General features: G+C 36.5%; 2 protein-coding genes across 5 annotated transcripts in view; one reads left to right on the top strand and one right to left on the bottom strand.

The window, feature by feature from the left end:
- The window catches only part of LOC108719304 (polyamine-modulated factor 1-binding protein 1), a 322,584-nt gene that overhangs the window by 121,767 nt on the left and 180,848 nt on the right, over positions 1-19,969 (bottom strand). For all 4 annotated transcript variants that reach the window (XM_018268087.2, XM_018268088.2, XM_018268086.2 and 1 more), the window contains 5 exons: positions 19,633-19,863; positions 16,933-17,055; positions 16,537-16,800; positions 8,545-8,791; positions 2,328-2,517 (listed from right to left, as the gene is read on the bottom strand). In XM_018268087.2, coding sequence (XP_018123576.1) covers positions 2,328-2,517; positions 8,545-8,791; positions 16,537-16,800; positions 16,933-17,055; positions 19,633-19,863 — 1,055 coding nt within the window. The remainder of the gene's footprint in view (positions 1-2,327; positions 2,518-8,544; positions 8,792-16,536; positions 16,801-16,932; positions 17,056-19,632; positions 19,864-19,969) is intronic.
- LOC121394752 (ADP/ATP translocase 2-like) lies at positions 17,284-18,623 on the top strand. The gene has a single exon (XM_041566523.1). It carries the CDS (start codon positions 17,361-17,363, stop codon positions 18,255-18,257), a length of 897 nt encoding a protein of 298 aa, XP_041422457.1. The 5' UTR covers positions 17,284-17,360; the 3' UTR covers positions 18,258-18,623.

Below are 19,969 nucleotides of genomic sequence, written 5' to 3'. Positions count from 1 at the left end.
TTTAGCCACTGTGTTCCAAATGATAGTAAGGCCCGTTATCCAGAAAGTCCTAGACCCTAAACATTTAGCATAATAATAGCCATCTTCCCTATACATACTAATACAGGTATGGGACCTGTTATCCAGAATGCCTGGGGTTTTCTGGATAACAAATCTTTCTGTTATTTGGATCTTCATACCTTAAGCCTATTAGAAAAGAATTTAAATATTGAATAAACCCAATAGGCTGATTTTGTTTCCAATAAGGATTAATTATATCTTAGTTTGGATCAAGTGCAAGGCACGGATTTATTATTACAGAGAAAAAGGAAATCATTTTGAAAAATTTGGATTATTTGGATAAAATGGAGTCTATAGGAGACAGCCTTCCCATAATTTGGAGATTTCTGGAAAATGGGTTCCCATACCTGTAAATACATACTTAAATAAACAGCAAAACACACACATTTCTATTTTTATTCCATTTCATGGGCAAAACATACATTCAATTAATTAACTATTAATTAACACTTTAGACTTCTGAAAGTTTTAGCATTAAAGAAACTATGTTACAGGTATGGGATCAGTTATCAGAAAACCCTCTGAAGTATGGAAAGGCAGTCTCCCATAGACTCTATTTTATCCAAATAATCCACATTTTTCAAAATGATTTCTTTTCTCTGTAATAATAAAACAGTAGCTTGTACTTGATCCCAACTAACATATAATTAATCCTTATTGGAAGCAAAACCAGCCTATTGAGTTTATTTTATGTTTACATGATTTTCTGGTAGACTTAAAGTATGGCCATTACAGAAAGACCCCTTATCTGGAAAACACCAAGTCCTGAGAATTCTGGATAACAGGTCCGATAGGTGTATTTGAAAAGGGACTTAAAAAAAACACCAATACCATATCATCAAATAAGAGATGTGTTTCAAACAGTACCAAGAACTTTAACCACTTACCTTACAGGAATCCAACATTCTTCAGCACCAGCTGTCAGCGACCTGACAGTTGATGCCGTAGAATGTACATTCTCAGGTTCTTGTTTAATCTGTACAGCTCCACATGTATACTGGTAACACGCGGTGGAGCAAGATGAAAGAACCCTGGCTGCCAAAGAGTTAAGGGGCAGATGTGTGTTCAGCACCTGATCTGTGTTTGTAGTTGCAGGACCTACATTGCCCTCCCACAAATGTTATGGCTACAGAAGTAGTCACCCTTTATTTTTGGATTCAATTAAGTAAATCTAATATTCATGCTTTGCTCAGTCATATAACTTTCAGCTGCTTACACTCGGCAGGCATCAGAAAGCAATTGAAAACATTTGCCATGTTTGTATGTTAAAGCAGAACAAGGAAATAAGATAGAAATAAGATAGAAGCTTTTGCACAAAAATAACTGTATTATGTTTGCGGCAGAAAGGTCTTTGGACACTTAAGTAATTAAATAAATACATGACTGAAATCCACTTTACTGGGATATATTATAAATATCACACTGATGTAAGCATTTCAGGTTGTGTCGTTTGTACACATTCATGATGTATTTATTTTACAGGACTATTGGAGCAGTTTAAATACCATATTTGTTTTATAAATTAAGCCTTTTAAACCAGAATTATAATGTTGCAGGGACTGTATATACTGTAGTGTACTGTATGCCTGACTGATATATGCCTAAGCATTTCAATGAGGCCCTTGCCTGTTGTAGTCAACTCTGTCGCTACGGATTAAATTTTAAAAAAGCTGGCTATTTTTGCAGTTCTCTTTATTCCAAGGGCAACAAGAGATCTAAACTCGGCATTTGCTATAATTTGGTACCATCTTGCTTAGGAGTCAACTGCTTTAAGGAAGAAGAGGAGACAATAAGAGCCATATGTAACCTTTGTCCTCGCTGGTGTTGCAAAATTAAGACTTTTGCTCCACAGCTCTGCCATTGAAGACTTCTTAAAAAAAAAAAAAAAAAGAATGCCGACACCTTGCACGTTATTACATTTTCCCCAAGCAGGGGAGAAATAATGCAGCTCTTTGAATTTGAAACAAAAAAAATGCAGTTTGTACACATACACAATGCAGAAAATGTACTGCAACATAAAATAAATACAGGTATCGGCGGAGTATAATTTACAAATAATAGCAATCATGGATGAAATGCTTTAACCACTCACATGCTGTATAACAGACCTAGGGCACATCTTTTACCTTCATATCCCACTTGTTTCATGGGTTGCAAAAGATTTAATCACAGACATCCATCCACTTCAGAACTGAACTAAATGACAGTAAACAATGGCATGCAAAGTGACGGAATTTCTTTTGCATTTAAAAGAAGGGACCACTCACTTGTATCCTCTGTTTTCCTCATCTGAAACGGTGAAACATTCTGTTAGGGTCTTCAGGTCTGTCTGGCATTTTCTGCTGTTCTGTTCTTGGCGAACTGTTTCAGCTATTTGCTTGCTTAGCTGCTCTTGAGTTGCTTTAGAGCTTGTTTCCAAGTATAGAAGTTTTTCTGCTTGGCTAACAAGTTCCCGAGCTATAGGATACCAAGGAAATCATAACATAAAATGTTATTAAAGTGAAGCCAAAAGTCAAAGTAGGTTTCCCTCTTATGCAGATCACATCGGTTTTTAGGAAGCCATCAGATAAATGAAAAATAATCAATGTTAAATGATCAATTTTAGTTTCTACTTTCTTATTATTTACTTTAATTCACGGGAGAAGCCTTAACCTTTCGGTATCAGTTTGCAAAATTCTGGGTGCTGGTTGTAGGTGCTTTAACATAATTAATACAATGATTTTAACTATTCACCTTTTTTTTACTTTTCAATTACATTCCAGTAAATTGCTCACAGTATTACACATTATACATAGGGACACATTTCTGAATACAATTAATTGGATCATAAAATAAAGGAGCATGGGTTCCTTGTTAAACTTTTTTTTTTTTTTTTTTAACACCTATATTGGTATTGCAAAGCAGTTGAGCATTTTCAAGGTCAACCAATAGATGGCGCTCAGTTATCAGTCCAAAACTGTACCAGGCTGACGCTGGCAGGTCCTTTCCTCTACAAAAATAAGTGATTTTAAGACAAAGACATTTCCCTTTGTTCTCTGTTGACCGCAGCCCAAAATGATATGTGGAGATAATTTGAATAAAATACTTGCTGCCTAAAATTGAAAAAAAAAAATAATACTGCCGAGTACTTTGTCAAGAGATGTAGGGGGATCGTAAAATTATAATTAATAAACTCATAACAGGGAAAAATGTATTAATCTACGTGCATAAAGCACTGTGCAACAAAAAAAATTAAATATCTAGGGCAGGATGGGTCTTTGGTCTGGCTGTTCTGGAAATTAAATAGCACAGCTGAATGGAGAATAAAGAACTGAAAAAAAAATGTCATGTTTTATAATAATGCCATTGAATATTCACAATGCTACAAAAAACAGATTTTTTTCTTATTTTTTAAATTTTTTTCTTTGAATTTTTTTTTGCAAGTTTAAGATAAAGTGAGAAGCTGCTAAAGACTTGGCTATTGATCCAAAGGCCTTCTGCTTTTTTACTGAACTTGCCCAAAGGCATGAGACAAGCATCTTAACTTAGTGAATTATCATCATTCATCTTCCGAAGGTAGATAATATATAACTTTATATCTCCGGCATTGGCCAGGCAACAGTGGCACACTTTACATGCTTTTCAAGATTTATCATGCAGATGCGTCAAATAAGACAATGTTGGGAGAAACCCATTCAATGCAAATTCAAAGAACGTCCATATGTCAAGGCAGCTGTGAATTTGTGCAAGTGCCGGGGTGTCTACAGCTATTTCAATATAAATGTATATATTTTAGTCATGGCATACTCTGCTGAACGTGTCTTTCTGATTTGCTTCCTTAATTATATTGTTTTTTGGTTTTTTTTTTATGGATCAACACGCTGACACTGATAATAAATCCATCAGATCAATGACCTTACCTGCTATAGTCATATTTTTTTTTCATTTTCATGATTAATAGATAAATAGCATCACATAAAGTGACGCATGTCGTAAACACAGAAAATGCAATTTCTGCAGGAAAAGGTTGTGTCTTTTCTATAAAATGTTGTCAATAGCAATATCTAAGGTTAGTGAGTATGGAAACAAAGCAGATCACAAAATAATAAATAACCTTATACACGGGCCCAGGGAAATCCTAAGAAAGTCTCTCCAGGAAACAAATATTTATATAAAAATTCTACAGTCACAAACTCTCCTTCACTTAACTAAACCACTTCCCAACGAGTGGAATTCGCATCGCACAACCGTATATAGTGTGAAACCTATGGCATATATCCCACATAAAGCAACGGCGGGGTTAAGCTCCAAGTACATCTGCATCTCTTTGAGCAAATGAGTGGAACGTTTAATAATTTCAACACGTGTTGAAATACGGACGCAATCTAATGAACAACTTCAAGTGAGACTCCTTTCAAAATCTAAGATAAACCCTCCAGGCTGTAAAACAAAATCTCACTATGGAGGGGAAACTCAGAAGAAGGGGGGGGGGAGGGGGGAGTGCTGCCATTACCCAATAAAGAAAATGTAATCACACAGTAAATCAGCTCCCCCCACCCCCAGCACTCTCCACTAAAGCAATGTTTTGGGCTTTGTAAGTGTCAAGCCTTTAGATGAGGCAACATTTGGTTCTCTTACCAGGTGTGTATCAGCTTATATAGAAAACAAGCAGCTTTGAAAAGCAATCAGTTTTTTTCGGACTTGCACAGCAGGAAGTATTAAAAAATTGCAGACAAAAAAAAAGAAAAAGGAATTACAAATGGGAATTGTAGCTTTGTGCTCCTTAATAGACTACCGGCATATTGGCAAAGTGAATAGAAAGCTCTTTGGTCTAGAAATATAAATGTATATGTGTGTGCACGAGAAATGTATCTCACTATAAAGGGAGCTCTGAAATAACAATTATATTATATTGCTTCCAATAAAAGTGAAAACCACTTTATAAGAATGTGGGGGGGGCGCAGAAAACGTGTGCACAGAGGGCAGTGTGGCTCGACAGAATTTACCATGTCATTTGGATAAGGGCAGCGAGGGATGAAGACGCATGGCAAGTGAGTGTGTGTGTGTGTGGCAGTGCGTGTGTGTGTGTATGCTTTTTAACAATAAAATCATACACACATAGATTTAGACATGACGGCTGCATCTAAGAAACATAGAAAGGTCACACATCTTTATATCAAATACAAAAGAGACTAAAGAGACTAAAGAGACTAAAGCATATATATATATATATATATATATATATATATATATATATATATATATATATATATATATATATATATATATATATATATAAAGAGAGAGTGAGAGAGAGAGAGAGAGAGAGAGAGAGAGAGAGAGAGAGAGAATAAACGTTTAAACACACAACAATCTAATCAATATATTTTGAGCAGTGATATACTGATTTTTAAATCCTGCTCTTTATGACATCTTCTTGCCTATCTGTTCCACTTTAATAAATGAACAGCAAAAACCAGGAAGGGGGGGGGGTAATTGACACTATGCTGGAGAGAAAGGGTTAAACTAGTGCACGTTTCCTTACGCCCTGGACGTGAGCTTGAGTTGATCCCAAGCCAGAGGCACTTGCAGCTGCATGCTTTATTTACAATCCCTTTGGCAGACTTACAACTGCCCCGGGCGATTACATAGTGTACCTAATGTTCAAACTGCCAGGTAATCTCATGTCAAACATACTTCTTTGATTTAACGTGATCAATAGATTCTTGTAAAGAGGTAATTTCTCTGATGTTTCCACCTTGCTTTCCTTTTACAGGTGATTCACACAAAAGCCCCACTCATATGATGTGTGAACAATAAACAGAAATGCCTCGAATCGTTGTTGTGTGTTTTTTTTTTCCTTGTTTTTTTAACATTTTTTTTTCCGGTGAACAGTGATTTCAGATCAATACCCCATGTAATACAATTATCTGCAATGATCTGGTAGTATTGAAAAAGAATTTGCAGTAGACCTCTAGGGGTTGTATCTGGAAAACGAATATCTGGCTATGCTGTGAATAGGAAAGCAGAAAATTAAGGCACTGACATTGATGGTATATTACATTCCGAATGACTTCATTAATATTTGAATGTGAAGCTTCTACAGCATTCTTTTTTTATTATTATTATTATTATTATTATTACTATTTACATATATCTTACTATTCGTTTAGTTAAGCATTCCATTTGCTGTCTTGAGCCTTGCCTTCTGCACATTGCCTTTTTGCAGGATACGGCTGCTGTCAATGGCACAAACAAATGAACCAATCTTAAAGTGCAGTCTTCAAAAGCTGCCCGTATATGGGCACACACAGAATAACAGAGATTTGTGCAATTCAGCAGTTCCTTTATGGATTGTCAGAAAGACACATTTTTGCTGGCTGCATGTGGTTAACACCCTATTATTAATATAAAGAGCCTGATAAGAAATATTCCAGGGAAATGCTGAATTTTAGTCTTTCTATAGTTTTTTTTTCCCTCTCACCCCAGATCTAAATAAAACTCAGTAACAATCAAGGCAAGTTATTTACACTGAATGGAAAATACAGTTGACTGCAGCTTCAGCTAAAATGGTACGACTAAGTGGAACCCCTTTTTCTCGGAGATGTTTATTAGCACCTAAAAAATATAATAATGTTTTTGTCTCCTGTTTGCCATTCACTTTCCGGTCTTGCAGCATTGTATAAAATCATCATAGAGTTAGAACATATGATATATATATATATATATATATATATATATATATATATATATATATATATATATATAGACAAAATGCAGGGATTGACAGCACTCCAAGGAAATACATCAAGTCAATAATTCAAATGAAAGTGGAGATTTATTGGTGATCCAACGTTTCGGCTCCGCACAGAAGCCTTCGTCAGGGAAAGCGTGCTGTCAATCCCTGCATTTTGTCTACATACTTCTCAGACTAGCACCCAGGTGGACCCGCACTTTTTCTTCACGAAACATTGGAGTGCGGGTCCTTATCCAATGATTATATATATATATATATATATATATATATATATATATATATATATATATATATATATATATATATATATATATATATATATATATATATATATATATATATATATATATATATATATATAGTCAACTTGTGGCAGCCACACTCCAATCTGGAATCTTTCAATCAAATCTGGGTGCAGGGTCCAAAGTGTTGCATATAATCTTATTGAAAAGACCCGCACTCCATTATGTGCAAAATTCAAAGTTCTTTTATTGTGTACATAAATCAAGACGTTTGGGGCCTTTTTCAATGATCATATATATACATATACACACAGACAAACACAGGTGCACATTCAATTAAACTCAAATTAATCATATATATTTTTTTTTGGAAAACAAATCGAACCCAACTCGCTTCCATGATTTTAGTTCATTTATCAATAATTTTTCTCTAAAAAACAAAATCAGCGACAAAACGTCACAACAGATTCGAACGTTAAATCGAATCATGCGAATGACATGCTGAAAACTCGATTTATCAAGTTTTGTCTGCAAAAACCTTAGTTTTCGGATTATCTGCCAAAACCCCTGGATTTTTTGGATTATTCAAAGCAGATCATGATGTCAAGAAACAACTTCAGAGACATCTGCCATTGACTTCTACATGACCTCAACAGGTTTGAGAAATCTCTTAAAATTCAAGTTTTCCCCCAAAAACCTCGACCAGAAAAAAATCAAGTTTTAATAAATGGGCCCCACAGAGTTGTATGTTGTATGTTAATTAGATAACATAGAGTTAGTACACACACACACACACATATATCCCGTGATGTTGCAGTGTGAGCCGTTGAAATTAGATTTCTGGTAAATGTAACCACTGAAATCAATTAGCACTTTTATACATCTTTGAAATACTAAAAATGATCAATAAAAGGCAGCATTGATGGCCATATTGGTATGGTCCAATTATTTGGTCCCCGGGTAAAGATTGGATCATTGGAAGAGGACTACATGCATTTGCTTATGTGGTTCTAATTCACCAGGATTTTTTTTTAACCTTACTGAAAGATTTCGGTCTGATTTTGGTCAAGCAGATATTGGTCAGGCAGATGCTCAGAACCTGGGGTTTTCCGGAAAAGGGTTCTTTTTCTTTCTGTAATTTGGATCTCCACAGCTTAAACATTTATTAAACCCAATAGGATGGGTTTGCCTCCAATAAATTGGGATCAAGTACAAGGTACTGTTTTACTAATACAGAGAAAAAGGAAATCATTTTTTAAAACTCTAATTATTTGGAAAAAATGGAGTCTATTGGAGACGGCCTTCCAGTAATTTGGAGCTTTCTGGATAACGGATCCCATACTTGTATATGGTCGTGAACATCTTGGTGATTTATTATATTTGATTCTGATATATATCTTGATATCCTTCTGTTTAACAGTAGGGAATGCATATTATACTATTCAAATATCACTAACAAAATCAATTTGGCTATAAAAAAACATGTATTTCCACCAGGAGGGTTACCTGTTTCTTCGTACAGCTTGTGCACATCTTGGAGCTCACCCTGGAGTTTTTTCACCTCGGCTTCAAGTTCATTGTTTTCATTCTCCCACTCTCTCGCTTTTCTCTCTGCGTCTTGGATGCTCTCTTCTAATTTCTTGACCACGCTGTCAAGGTGTTCCAGCTCAGCAACTTTCTCTTTGATTTCTTCTCTTGCCTGCAGGAGATCAGCTTCTGACTTTCTCAAAAGATCATCTCTTTTGCTTATTGCCTTTCAAGAAAGAAACAATGATTAAAATAAGAAACAACAAACACTTGTGTAACAAAGTACCATAGGTACCCTCCTGCCCTACTGCTACAGGACTGTTGCCATCAAAATAAAAAAAGAATTCCAGGTATTTTAAACAGTTATTGTATGTTTGTTGCTGTGCAAAGAAAAGTAGTTTGGTTACACTACTGGTTAAACAGGTCTGTTGGGAATTTACTTTATTTCTAAAAGGGAAAACCCTTTTTAATTTAGAGCAATCATTTTTAGATATACAGAGATTGGATCCGTTATCTGAAAACCCATTATCCATAAAGCTCCGAATTACGGGAAGGCCATCTCCTACAGATTCCATTTTAATCAAATAATTCAAGTTTTTAAAAATGATTTCCTTTTTCTCTGTAATAATAAAACACTACCTTGTACTTGATCCCAATTAAGATGCAATTAGTCCTTACTGGAAACAAAACCGGCCTATTGGGTTTATTTCATTAAATGTTTAAATGATTTTTTTAGTAGACTTAAGGTATGGTGATTCACATTACAGAAAGATCCATTATTTGGAAAACCCAGGCCTGAGCATTCTGGATAACAGGCCCCATATCTGGGATCTGTTATCCACGACAAAATGAATTCTCATATGTTTGAGAGGTCCAAATACAACACATCAGTAACACCATTGGTCTCTGTATTGAATTTAAGGGTGTTATGGAATGTCTTAAACCAGTTTCCATTGAACTGTTACATAACCGAACAACAGAAAATATCAGGACTACAATAATGAATCTCATATCCAAGAGGAATTTAAAGGAGAAATAAACCCTAAAAACGAATATGGCTAAAAAGGCCATATTTTACATATGAACTTATTGCACCAGCCTAAAGTTTCAGCTAGTCAATAGCAGCAATGATCCAGGACATCAAACTTGTCACAGGGGGTCACCATCTTGGAAAGTGTCTGTGACACTCACATGCTCAGTGGGCTCTGAGCAGCTGTTGAGAAGCTAAGCTTAGGGGTAGTCACTAATTATCCAGCAGAAAATGAGGTTGGCCTGTAATATAAGCTGATGCTACAGGGCTGATTATTAAAGAGATTCTGTCATGATTTTTATGGTGTTTTTTTTATTTCTAAATTACACTGTTTACACTGCAAATAATTTACTCTACGATATAAAATTGCATTATTGAACCAAATAGTGTATTTTTATTTAGTTTAAGTAATATTGGTGAGAAGTCGCCATCTCAGGAAATTTTGCCGGATCATGTGCTTTCAGGAAGAGACAGCACTAGGATGGAATTGCTTTCTGGCAGGCTGTTGTTTCTCCTACTCAATGTAAATGAAGGAGTCACATGGGGGACCTGGATTTTTACTAGAGAGTGCTGTTCTTATATCTAGCAGAGAGCTGTTATCTTAGTTACCTTCCCATTGTTCTGTTGTTGTTAGGCTGCTGGGGGGTGGAGGGAGGGGTGTATATCACTCAATTTGCAGTTCAGCAGTAAAGAGTGACTGAAGTTTATCAGAGCACATGACTGGGGGCATCTGGGAAACTGACAATATGTCTAGTCCCATGTCATATTTCAAAATTAAATATAAAAAATCAGTTTGCTCTTTTGAAAAATGGATTTCAGTGCAGAAGCACTGGAGCAGCACTATTATGATGTGTTTTTTTAAAAAAAACATTTTTTCCCATGACAGTATCCCCTTAAATTCTGATGTTAGTTGCACTGGTTTCTGAGCTGCCATGTAGTAATTATCTGCATTAATTGCTTATCAGCCTTATATTGTGAAATTTCTATTCTATGTGTACTGTATATTGTGAGTGGGTCCCTAAGCTCAGTAAGTGACAGCAGCACAGAGCATGTGCAGTGAATCAGCAGAAAAGAAAATGAGGAGCTACTTGGGCATCTTTGGAGATACAGATCTTCCCTGCTAAAAGGACGTGGTTGCCTTGGGCTGGTACAGAAGCTCAAAACATAATGTACAACTTTTGTAGCTACTTTTTCAGTTAGACTTCAGTTTTTCTTTAAAGGCAGAGTGCAAACCGTATTAAGCGGCGTTTCATGTTACCACATACACAATGGATACACTTATTGCAGACCACAACAGCTCACACTGGTGTCAGTACTGATACATGTATGGGATCCCATTATCCAGAAAGCTCTGAATTTCGGGAAAGGCCATCTCCCATAGACTCCATTTTATCTCTAAAATCCAAATTTTAAAAAAGTTATTTCCTTCTTCTCTGTAATAATAAAACAGTATCTTGTACTTGATCCAAACTAAGATATAATTAATCCTTATTGGAAGCAAAACCAACCTATTGGGTTTATTTAATGTTTACATGATTTTTCTAGGTAAGAATATCCAAATTACAGAAAGAGCTTTTATATGGAAAACCCCAGGTCCCGACCATTCTAGATGATAGAACCCATACCTGGACTGAGAACATTTTCACTATTTTCAAAAATATTCAGACTAATCGTTCAGTAATGACTACCTCTATTGAATATTTGGCTATAGAGTATGCTTGTAGGAATTCTCTCTCTCGGTTATGGTTAATTGGAAAATAAAGGTCTACAGGAGAAAGCTCACAAGGACCTACTGTGGTGCTGTATATATATATATATATATATATATATATATATATATATATATATATATATATATATATATATATATATATATAAATACTTGTAATTTTCCGCACACCGCTGAAGGATGCAAAATACCCAGGTGCTACTCAAATAGTCAATATCAATAGTTTTCCAAGGGAGAATGAGTGCACACTGGGAACACTTAAATAGGTTATTTTAAAACCATAATTTTATTTAAGTTAATTAAAAACAGGCCGACGTTTCAGTCCACTTCTAGGACCTTTTTTTCGTCTTGAAAAAGTTCCTAGAAGTGGACCGAAATGTTGGCCTGTTTTTAATTAACTTACATAAAATTATGGTTTTAAAATAACCTATTTAAATGTTCCCAGTGTGCACTCATTCTCCCTTCGAAAAAAAAAAAAATATATATATATATATATATATATATATATACATACACCTTTAGCTGAAGCGTAAACACACCACTTATCCGAGGCATACCCTTATTAACAAACTTGAGCACCATATGGTGAATCACAGGTTAAATGGTCAACACTACTTTACTCTTTACACAATCCATAACAACAACATTGACTCAAAGCAATGAATTGAAAGCCTCTATGCTCCTATAGAAAATTGCTATGACTTGTAGTTAAATGCACAAAACATTGCCTCGTAGAGTAGACATACACTACAGCAATGGAATGTTATTGCAACAACATAACACTTAAGCCCACAACTAAAAGGAAATAAATAACACAGGTATTGTAGGAGTGAGTTGGAGAGTGCAAAAATAATATTTTCTTTTCTCACACTATTCTTTTTTTTTTTTGCGAGATATTCTTTGAAAACAATACAGCTTGTCAGCATTGGGTCTGAGGTTAGATCACTCTCTCTGAAGCCAAAGCAACACCTTAAGTGCCATGTGCCTTAAAGGGGTTATTCGCCTTTAAATTAACATTACATATGATCTAGAGAGTGATATTCTCATGCAATATGCAATTGGTTTTCATTTTTTTATTATTTATGGTTTTTGCGTTATTTAGATTTATATTAAGCAGTTTGCAATTTCAGCAATCTAGTCGTATTAGAATAAGAGATTTGAATAAGAGACTGGCATATGAACAGGAGAGGACCTGAGTAGAAAGAAGTGTAATAAAAAGTCGCAATGATAACTATGTAGCCTTACAGGTCATTTGCTTTTTAGATGGGGTCAGTGACCCCTAATTGAAAGCTGGAAAAAAACAGAAGAAGGTAAATAATTCAAAAACTATAAAAATAAATAAATAACGAAGACCAATTGAAAAGTTGCTTAGAATTGGTCATTCTATAACATACTAAAAGTTAACTTAAAGGTGAACCACCCCATGCCAAACCTAGCTACTTTCTAAATTGTACAGAGATCTCACATAAGAATCACTTATAAATGCACACAACACTTTTTGGCTCCGCCATCATATATTTTTGGCCAAGTGCACCGGCTTTGTTTTCAATTCCAGCAGCAATAAGACAGTCCACTGCACGTGTGAAAGCTACCTTGTACTACTATAGAGGATGCCCCTTGGTAGTCCACATCGGCCAATTCATTCTGTGCATTACACATTGATGCAAGGGAACCCCAATTGTAACCAGGAATCTGATGCTAATGCTATTATTGATGCCAGAAGGGATGCCCATTTTAACACAACAAATACAATTTGCTGTTCAATTTAGCATCTATTTGATTAATGTAATAAAAGGCACTACGGGGCGTTTTTATTAACATTGGAGACAAAAATCACCAGTGGTGTTGCCCTTACAACCAATCAGCAATTAGATTTGAACAGTCACCTACAACTTCGAAAACAAAAGCAAAGATCTCATTGGTTGCTAAGGGTGATATCACCTGTGATGTTTGCCTCCAATGTTAATAAATAAGAATGCTAGTTTGCTCAGGAGCAGTAGCCTATAGCAATCAGCAGGTAACATGTGCTGGTTATCTATTAAAAAGCACACATCTTATTGGTTGCATGGTTTACTACACCTGGGCAAACTTAACGTCTTTTATTACATATGGGTGTTTGCACGTCAGAATTTTTGTTAATCCATCTGCTGTGAAAAGTTTCCAAAAACTAGAGGCTCCATTAGTTAACAAGTAATCCTTCTGCCTCTGTAGTTCCAATTAACCTAACTCCATCTGTATTAGAGATGCACCGAATCCAGGATTCGGTTCAGTATTTAGCTAGGATTCAGCCTTTTTCAGCAAGATTGGATTTGGACGAATCCTTGATCCTGGCCGAACCGGAATTCTTAAAATCATGTGACACTTTGTCACAAAACAAGGAAGACATTATTACCCACATGCTGCGAGTGTGGTTTTCTTTTCCCTTCCCACCCCTGATTTGCATATGCAAATTATGATTAGGATTCATCCAAATCTTTCACAAAGGATTTGTGGGTTTGGCTGTATCCAAAATAGCAGATACGATGCATCCATAATCTGTATATAAATGTAAATTCCCCAAGCTACACTTGGCCACTCTAATTTATTCACCTACTTTTAAGATGTAGGTTCTTGTGTTAAAACTTCCCAGTAGCACAAACTTTTACACAGGTGATGAGGACAGACATGGAAATCAACATAAAATGGAACCAATCCTCACCGCAAAGTTAATTTGGGTCAGGGAGGCATATATTTATAGCGTAGAATTAATTTTATTCATGAGTTGCCTAAAGCGGCATAGGAACGAAATATCACAAAAAAAAAACCTGTTTCTTGGGGACAGCAAAGAAATTTTTATGTATTTATGTAAACATTCATTAATTCCATTATGACAGACTGCACACAGGCAACCTCTTGTTAACAAGGAAAGATCATACAGGTGCAGCGCTTGCTTTAAAAAATTCATTACTAGGGAGATTAGATCCAGCGGAATTTAGTAATTAGAATGTGGAATGTGCCAGCGATTGTTTGCATACTTCCCCCCCATTTTATTACCAGGCTAAATACTGCAGAACGAACATGTTACATCTCACTTTAGGAGGCATTCACATTTTCTATGTAATCATTTTTTTTTCTCTCCCTGCAGTAATTAGTCTAATCTGGTTTGCTTCATTGTAATATTTTATTGGCGTAAGTTTCAAATCAATTAATATGTTGCACTCATCGTGAGTGACTGGTATTTATTGGCTCGCTGCCACACCTTGATTCTCTATCACATTCAATCATGGCTCTTTTAATCTGAATATTTAGTACTCTTTCATGTCTTAATTACAGCAAATTGCCCACAGTTGGCACCATTTCTTGAAATTAATCCCAGAGTACTTTGTTTCTGTCAAGCAGTCAAAGCCTCGGAGAATAATAGTAAATGTTATTGCGGATCTAAATTTAAATGACTGTCTACGTATTTAACACAAGTCTTTAATTATCTGTGCAATTTGTTTTTGGTTCAAAATGTTAAGCATTTTTCATTGTGAATGTAAAATCGCTGTTGACAACAACTGAATATAGGTTTAATCCTAGTGGCACCACGACAATTGTTTATTTTAATAAACTGTCTTACTTAGTACAGCATATTAACAGAAGGGTGAAGCAATGAAGTCGAACATCAGATGATAACCAGTCAAAGTCAACGAAAGATATTGGAATAGGCACGATCACCTGAGAAGCCAAATGTGAAGTATGCAGCGTGCACGTGAACAAATATGTAAATATCACTCCCAGAGCCTAATGAAAAAGTGGATTGGAGGTTTAAAAGGAAATATGCCGGCAGAATATTCATATAGCAGCTCTGCAGAACCAGTAGAACATTACAAACATTGATCTTTCCATATTTATATATTCTTTTTGTTGCTTTATTTTGGTTCATTCGATAAACTGAAGAAGGTGCTTTTTTTCTGTTTCCTAATTGACATGAAAGTTACCAGTGTGTCAGAACCACAGATTCTACATATGCAGCGTTCACTTGAATCTATGCTGTGCCACATTTTATGGCCAAATGGAATGCAAAACAAAAACTGGCACAGGTGAAATTAGAGACAGTAATGCCAATTGGGTCAAATAAGAACAAATATACTCTTTTTGTACCGTATAAATACACATATGTTTATAGCTTAGACTGCATGTCCAACACTGGATCACTGGGCAATGGTTGGCGGCCATTGGGCATCTCAAGAAACTTACACGGTACTGTACCTTATTCACAAGTATTGTAAGTAATGTATCAATGCTTGCAGGTGACACAAAACTATGCAGTGCAATGAATTCCATCCAGGAACTTGCATCCTTGCAACGGGATCTTGACAAACTGGCAATCTGGGCAACTAAGTAGTAGATGAGATTCAGATGTAAAGTCATGGGATATAAAAATATCCAAGTCGCCTATACCATTAAGGTACTGCACTGCGCAAATCCATAATGGAAAAGGACATTGGAGTCCTTGTAGATAATAAACTTGACTGTAGCAAGCAATTAGAAGAAAGGAGGTTCTGTCTAAATATTCGGAAGGGATTCGGAAGATGTGGAATTTTCTCCCTGAATCGTTCATGCTGGATAGCTTTAAGAAGGGTTTGGATGGTTTCTTAGCAAGGGAGGGAAATACAGGAGGGAGAGAGGGGGAGAGAGGGAGAGAGGGAGAGAGGGGGAGAGGGAGAGAGGGAGAGAGGGAGAGAGGGAGAGAGGGAGAGAGGGAGAGAGGGAGAGAGGGAGAGAGGGAGAGAGGGAGAGAGGGAGAGAGGGAGAGAGGGAGAGAGGGAGAGAGAGAGAGAGAGAGAGAGAGAGAGAGAGAGAGAGAGAGAGAGAGAGAGAGAGAGAGAGAGAGAGAGAGAGAGAGAGAGAGAGACCAGAATGCTGGGATATATGGTTCAAGCCTTTAGGGTTTTCAACCTTTAGCATCGGCTAAGGCTAAGAACTAGAAGCATGACAGATGAGGATTTTTCGGACGTTTTCATAATAAATTAATAAATTTATATTTTTTATAGCACGTGATCTGAGCACCTTAAACACCTGGACCCCATACTAGTCAATTGTAAAGGATTTTCTTTTCAACTTTAAAAGGATACTGTAAAATGCAAAACGACCATGGAAAGGTCTAACAGAGCATTTAGGAAAGTGAGGAAAATGTATAAAAAAATATTTGCCCACGCATTTTCTCTGTATGCTGGAACCCATACTATACCTGGTCTTTTTGAGAACAGATACTTCTGGCATCCGTTAGCTCTGTGTTTATTCGAACAAGGTCCGCCTTATGCTCCTGCTCAGATGCCATGATATCTCTATGTAAGGACTGCAGAGTCTTTTCTAGTTCTTCCATTTCAAGAGAATATTTATTTTGCCGGGCAAGGACATCTGCCCTTTCTGCCTTTTTCTCCTCTATTTCTCTTTGATAATCTTCAATTTCTGATGCTTTTTCTTTAAGCTGGGCCTGTAGGACTTCAATCTCCTGTTTCATCAAGCACACAACAGCTTTGAAATAAATCTTGTTTTACATAACCAGGTATAGAATCAATATGCTATTCATATCAAACATTTTAAATCTATTGAGTATTTATATTTATTGTACTTAAATACTTACATTTCGGGATGTTTGAAGAAGCAAAACCTTTGCATTATACTCTTCGTCGGAATGACTATGGCTGGACTTGTATGCAGTCAATTCAGAAGTTAGTTGATTAACACAATCTTCATTATCTGAGATCTAAATATATGAGTAGTACCAAGAAATTACAGTGGGTGTATGGTCATTGCTGGTGAAATAAAGGTCCAGACTTCAAAATGAAATTCAAATGAAATGAAGCAATGCAAATTGTTTATACAGGTAGTAAAAGCTTATAGAAAGTGGCAAATATTATATATATATATATATATCTATATCTATCTATCTATATATATATATATATATATATATATATATTATTAAAATATACACTACAGCTCAGCCCTTGGACGCTTTTGGTGCTGCAGCTTGAGTTTAGTGCCCGCTAACGTAACACCGGCATCACCATGACCGACGCAGCCATCTCTTTCGCCAAGGACTTCTTGGCCGGCGGTGTGGCCGCAGCTATGTCCAAGACCGCTGGAGCACCTATTGAAAGAGTCAAGCTTCTCCTGCAAGTCCAACATGCAAGCAAACAGATCACTGCAGACAAGCATTACAAGGGCATCATGGACTGCGTTGTGAGAATCCCCAAAGAGCAGGGCTTCATGTCCTTCTGGCGTGGTAACCTCGCCAACGTGATCCGTTATTTCCCAACCCAGGCCCTCAACTTTGCCTTCAAGGACAAGTACAAGAAGATCTTCCTTGACAACATAGACAAGAAGACCCAGTTCTGGCGCTACTTTGCCGGCAACCTTGCATCTGGTGGTGCTGCTGGGGCAACCTCCCTCTGCTTTGTCTACCCACTTGACTTTGCCCGTACCCGTCTAGCAGCTGATGTGGGCAAAGGAGCAAATGAGCGAGAGTTCAAGGGCCTTGGTGATTGCTTGGTCAAGATCACTAAATCCGATGGTATCAAAGGCTTTTACCAGGGATTCAACGTATCCGTTCAGGGCATCATCATCTACAGAGCAGCTTATTTTGGCATCTACGATACAGCTAAAGGTATGCTTCCAGATCCCAAGAACACACACATTTTCGTCAGCTGGATGATTGCTCAGACTGTAACAGCAGTAGCTGGATTTGTCTCCTATCCATTTGACCCCATGCGTCGTCGTATGATGATGCAGTCTGGAAGGAAAGGAGCTGACATCATGTACAGTGAAACAATTGACTGCTGGAAGAAAATTGCACGGGATGAGGGCAGCAAGGCTTTCTTCAAGGGTGCCTGGTCCAACGTTCTCAGAGGAATGGGTGGTGCTTTTGTCCTGGTGTTGTATGATGAGCTGAAGAAAGTCATCTAAACTTGTCCTCGTTGAGACGTCTGTGACCTGGCATGCTGTATTATGTAACATACCCTGAACATTCTGGACTTCTTTTTGTCAAACACACCCTTATTTATAAAATATAGCTGGTAATCTTTGCTTTACTAGCTATTATTTTGGGATCAGTTCTATTACATCTCACCAGCTTTCCACATTAATAAATCATTCCCTTTAAGTCTCTTACTGCTTTAAAGGGCTCAAGACCATGCCTACTTGGCTGGTTTTGGCCCTTTGGCAGTGACAGACTGATTCAGTGGGACTCAACGCTCCTTTATTTTTTATTTCAGTCATTCATGTTTTTAAGTAACTTAGGTTTGAGGAAATAAAAAATACGGATCTAAAAAATATACACTACAAAAGTGCACTACCCACACTCCAATTTTTAGTTTTTTCTTTAACATAAACATTGTGCAAACATTTGAAATTAATAATCGGAACGCTAGCTTAGAGATCAGTGGATTACAGTTTACTAGATACCGCACTTTTACATGGATGGTGGCTCACTAGCACCAAAATACCTCCCTATCCTTGACCATCTGACAAACAAACCCTGTCTCCCATAGCAGAATGGTTTTTACTAATTGCTCCCTTTGGTTCTGGCCAATAATCAGTATCAAAATACGGATATGTCTGCTATCTGCAGGGTAGCAGACATATTCATTTGTTTCAAAAAACATTCAGGCAGAAAAGTATAGTTTTTTTTAACTTCTGGTTTAAATAAAATAAAAATCCCAAACGGCTTTAATTGACTAAATCATACAGTATACATTTTTCCAGACAAAAACGTTCTTTTTTCCAAAAGTGTCGCTTTCATGCCTGCAAAAAGCAGATTATTTTAAACATTCATGTACTCCCCACGAAGACAGGTAATTTTGGAAAAATGAGTTCAGTAAAAATAGACTGTGAACTTGTGTGTGTGAAAGTGCCTCTTTTGTTCTGCCATTCTCTATGATAAGAACTTAGCTAAAGATTCATTTTAGGGCAAATTAAGTGATGCTGTGTTACCGCTTTGATTTCAACCAAATGAATATCTCCTTTTATTCCGAAAGAGAACAACAGTGGGGCTTATTCTTTGTTCACTTGCAAAACGAGGATTGCCTTGCAGAACAGCAGGGTTAAAAGGTAGATTTTTTTTCCCAGGTATTGTTGATAATTTGTACAGTAAGTAGCATATAACACAGGATAAGCTAAAACTCTTCTATTCTAGTTCCCAGAGCAAAAGCAACTTAAATATTTCCTTTAAAAATTAACATACAATGCTGAAATAAGAGAATAGTAATAGAAACCCATAAAAACAGGGTTACGAACAATACAGACTATAAAACAAAATGGAAAATCAAATAGGACAAGGTACCTGCTTTTGAAGACATTGAACCTTATCCTTCATTGTTTTTGCTAGCTGCTCGTATTGCTGGCATTGTTCTTTGTTCAATTTAACATTATCCTTGGAGGAATGCAACTCACCAGTTAACTGGTCAATCAGGCCTTCAAAGGTTTCTACCTGGTCGCTCTTTTCCTTGTACTGATGCTGAAGAATCAATACTTCTGCTTCCAGGCTCTGAATTGTTTCCTTTTTGTTAGCAATCTGGCAAGAAAGAAAAGAAGAAAGAGCTACTTTTACAAACTAACTGTTGTTCCAGGGCAAAACATTCTTTGCCAAAGTGTTTACTCACCCAGACCCTGATATGATA

The sequence above is a fragment of the Xenopus laevis genome, chromosome 6L, assembly GCF_017654675.1.
Source record: "Xenopus laevis strain J_2021 chromosome 6L, Xenopus_laevis_v10.1, whole genome shotgun sequence".
NCBI classification, from domain to species: domain Eukaryota; kingdom Metazoa; phylum Chordata; class Amphibia; order Anura; family Pipidae; genus Xenopus; species Xenopus laevis.
This window is presented reverse-complemented; position numbering and strand designations above follow the sequence as displayed.